This window comes from Solanum tuberosum, unplaced genomic scaffold, assembly GCF_000226075.1.
Source record: "Solanum tuberosum cultivar DM 1-3 516 R44 unplaced genomic scaffold, SolTub_3.0 scf00001, whole genome shotgun sequence".
Taxonomy (NCBI): domain Eukaryota; kingdom Viridiplantae; phylum Streptophyta; class Magnoliopsida; order Solanales; family Solanaceae; genus Solanum; species Solanum tuberosum.
Genome location: NW_006238927.1, coordinates 1221447 through 1224846, shown reverse-complemented (window position 1 = coordinate 1224846; position 3400 = coordinate 1221447). Strand labels below are relative to the sequence as shown.

At 41.2% G+C, this 3400-nt stretch overlaps 1 protein-coding gene across 1 annotated transcript; it reads right to left on the bottom strand.

Moving 5' to 3' along the window:
* Positions 1–1642: 1642 nt before the first annotated feature.
* On the bottom strand, positions 1643–2032 carry LOC107060905 (RNA-directed DNA polymerase homolog). Its single transcript, XM_015309451.1, has one exon. The coding sequence runs from the start codon at positions 2030–2032 to the stop codon at positions 1643–1645; it is 390 nt and encodes a 129-aa protein (XP_015164937.1).
* Between the last annotated feature and the right edge of the window lie 1368 nt (positions 2033–3400).

Sequence of the window (3400 nt, the reverse complement as noted above, 5' to 3'; positions counted from 1 at the left end):
CAACCAACTGGAGATCTACATCTACGCCCATGCAATGCCTCATACGAGGCCATCTGAATGCAGGAATGGTAACTATAATTGTAGGTGAACTCTATAAGAGGAAGGTGATCATCCCAACTACCCTTGAAATTGATCACGCAAGCTCTCAACATGTCCTCTAAGGTCTGAATGGTACGCTCTTCCAGGTCATCCGTTTGTGGATGAAATGTTGTGCTAAGATTAACCTGAGTACCAAGACCTTTCTGAAATTACTTCCAGAAATAAGAGGTAAACTGAGGACATCTATCTGACAAAATAGACAAAGGAAGTCCATGCAAAGCTTGGCGTAGTCCTCCATCGAATCTGTAGTCTTAACAGCTAAAAAGCGTGCAGACTTAGTGACTCTATCAACTATCACCCAAATGGAGTCATGTTGTCTGCGAGTGCGAAGTAAACCTGTGATGAAGTCCATGTTGATCACTTCCCACTTCCAAGTAGGAATGTTGATCTCTTGAGTCATACCTCCTGGTTTCTGATGTTCTACCTTCACTTGCTGGCAATTAGGGCACTTAGCCACAAAATCCGCTATATCCCTTTTCATACCATTCCACCAAAAGACTTCTCGCAGATCACGGTACATCTTAGTGGCGCCTGAATGAATAAAATATCTAGAATTATTGGTTTCGTTGTCTCAACTCACCTACCTTAGGAACACATAATCGACCCTGATAGCGAAGCACACCATCTCCCCCTTGGGAGAAAACTTCAACTCTCTGCTAATGGACCGCACCCTTTAGTTGGAGCAATATCAGATCACTATCTTGTTTTTCCTTAACCTCCGCTACCAATGAAGATTCTGAACCGTTCTGAACCGTTACACCACCATTCGATACGCTCATAAGACGAACTCTTAAGCGAGCAAGTCTGTAAACATCCTTTTCTAGTTCCTTTCTTTCTTCGACACTGCCCATAAATAGTCTACTAAGAGCATCTGCTACTACATTTGCCTTACCAAGATGGTAATGCACACTCATATCATAATCTTTGAGGAACTCAAGTCATCTTATCTGGCAAAGATTCAGCTCTTTCTAGGTGAACACATATTGAAGACTCTTATGGTCTGTGAATACATCTAGATGAACACCATACAAGTAATGTCTCCAAATCTTAAGTGCAAACACCATTGCTGCAAGCTCGAGGTCATGAGTTGGATAATTCTTCTCATGCACCTTAAGTTGTCTAGAAGCATAAGTTATAACCTTACCTCGCTGCATCAACACACAACCTAGGCCGACTCTGGATGAATCACAATAGATAACATAACCGTCTGAACCCTTTGGTAGAGTCAAAACAGGAGATGTAGTCAACCTAGTTTTTAGTTCTGCGAAGCTTTTCTCACAATCATCTGACCACTGAAACTTGACCTTTTTATATGTCAACTTAGTCAATGGAGAGGCTATGGATGAAAATCCTTCCATGAACCTTCTGTAATAACCCGCTAGACCTAAGAAACTTTTGATATCTGTAGGAGAGGTAGGTCTGGGCCATTGTTTCACTACTTCTATTTTCTAAGAATCCACTCGGATCCCTTCGCTAGACACAATATGCCCAAAGAAGGCAACGGATTGCAACCAAAACTCACATTTGCTAATTTAGCGAATAACTAGCGATCTTTAAGAGTTTGCAGGACAACTCTCAAATGATTCGCATGTTCTTCCTCATTCCTAGAGTAAATGAGAATATCATCAATAAAGGCGATAACAAACAAGTCCAAATATTGCTTGAACACTTTGTTCATCAAGTCCATGAAAGTTGCAGGAGCATTGGTTAGTCCAAATGACATAACTACAAATTCATAATGACCATACCAAGTTCTGAAGGCTGCTTTTGGGATGTCACTATCTCTGACTCTAAGCTGATGATAACCGGATCTGAGGTCTATCTTTGAGAAATGACTAGCACTCTGAAATTGGTCAAACAAGTCATCAATCCTGGGGATAGGGTACTTATTCTTGATTGTGACTTTGTTCAACTGCCGATAGTCAATACACATTCTTAGGGAAATACTGGATCTGATGAAGCCCTTATCCAAAAGGTCTTTCAACTGCTCTTTCAATTCCTTAAGCTCAGTTGGAGCTATTCTGTAAAGAGGAATAGAAATAGGCTAGGTATCTGGAAGGAGATCAATTCCAAAGTTGATTTCCCTTTCGGGAGGAACTCCGAGAAGATCTTCTAGAAACACTTCTGGGAACGGAACTCATTAACTACATGAACTAACTCAAGAGTTTGGGTTTCAAATATTGAATCCTTAACCAGAACTAGATGGTAATGATAACCCTTAGAAATCATTTTTCTAGCCTTAAGGTAAGAAATGAATCGACACATAGGCAATAAGCTACTACCCTTCAATTCTAAGATTGGTTCATCTGGAAACTGAAAATGAACAATCATAGTTCTACAATCGACTGAGGCATAACAGGAATGTAGTCAATCCATGCCTAGAATGATATCAAAGTCTACCAATTCTAACTCTACAACATCTGCTGAGGTGACTTTCTTGGAGACTGTGACAGGGCAATTTTTGTATACCTGTCTAGCTATAACTGGGTCACCGACTAGAGTAGGGACTGAGAAGGGTTCTGAGAGAGAATCTGGACTAACACTGAAGTTGACTGCTATATAAGGAGTTACAAAGGAAAGAGTTTCCCCTGGATCTAACAATGCATAAACATCTAAGTCAAAGATGTGTAATGTACCAGTGACTACATCAGGCGAATCTTCATGATCCTGGCGAGCTTGGAGAGCATACAACCTATTTTGGCACTGTCCGCCACTTATACCATGAGTTTCCCTGCTGAGTCAGGCGACCTATTGGTGTTGCTGAAGTTGTGGACTGAGCTTTACCATTATTACCTCCTTGACCCTGTCTAGAAGGACAATTCCTCAACTTGTGACTAGACTGACCATACCCAAAACATCCTTCTTTTCATGCAAGATACTCTCCCAGATGGTTCTTACCAAACTTAGGGCAAGTTGGGTAGGTTTTGGTACCTGAAACACCTCCATGAGACTTAAAGCATGATGCCCTACCCTTTTGATCTTGTCTGAATTTGAAAGATGGAACACTAGGTGATGAAGGTGTTGGAGCTGAAAATTTCTGTCGACCCTGCGAGCGATTTCCACTACCCAATTTCTGCTGAGAATAGTCATAGTTTCTAGTCCTAGCCTTCTTGTTCTCCTTAGCATGTTCCATAAGCTTATCATCCTCAACCTGCTGATCATGAGTCATGAGACTAGAGATTCTCATATTTTCCAACAACATAGCATTCCTACACTCTCTCTTCACCAAGTCTGACACTCCATATAGAAACTTATTCATCTGAGCCCTGGAATCAGCAACCATGTGAGGAGAATACCTGGA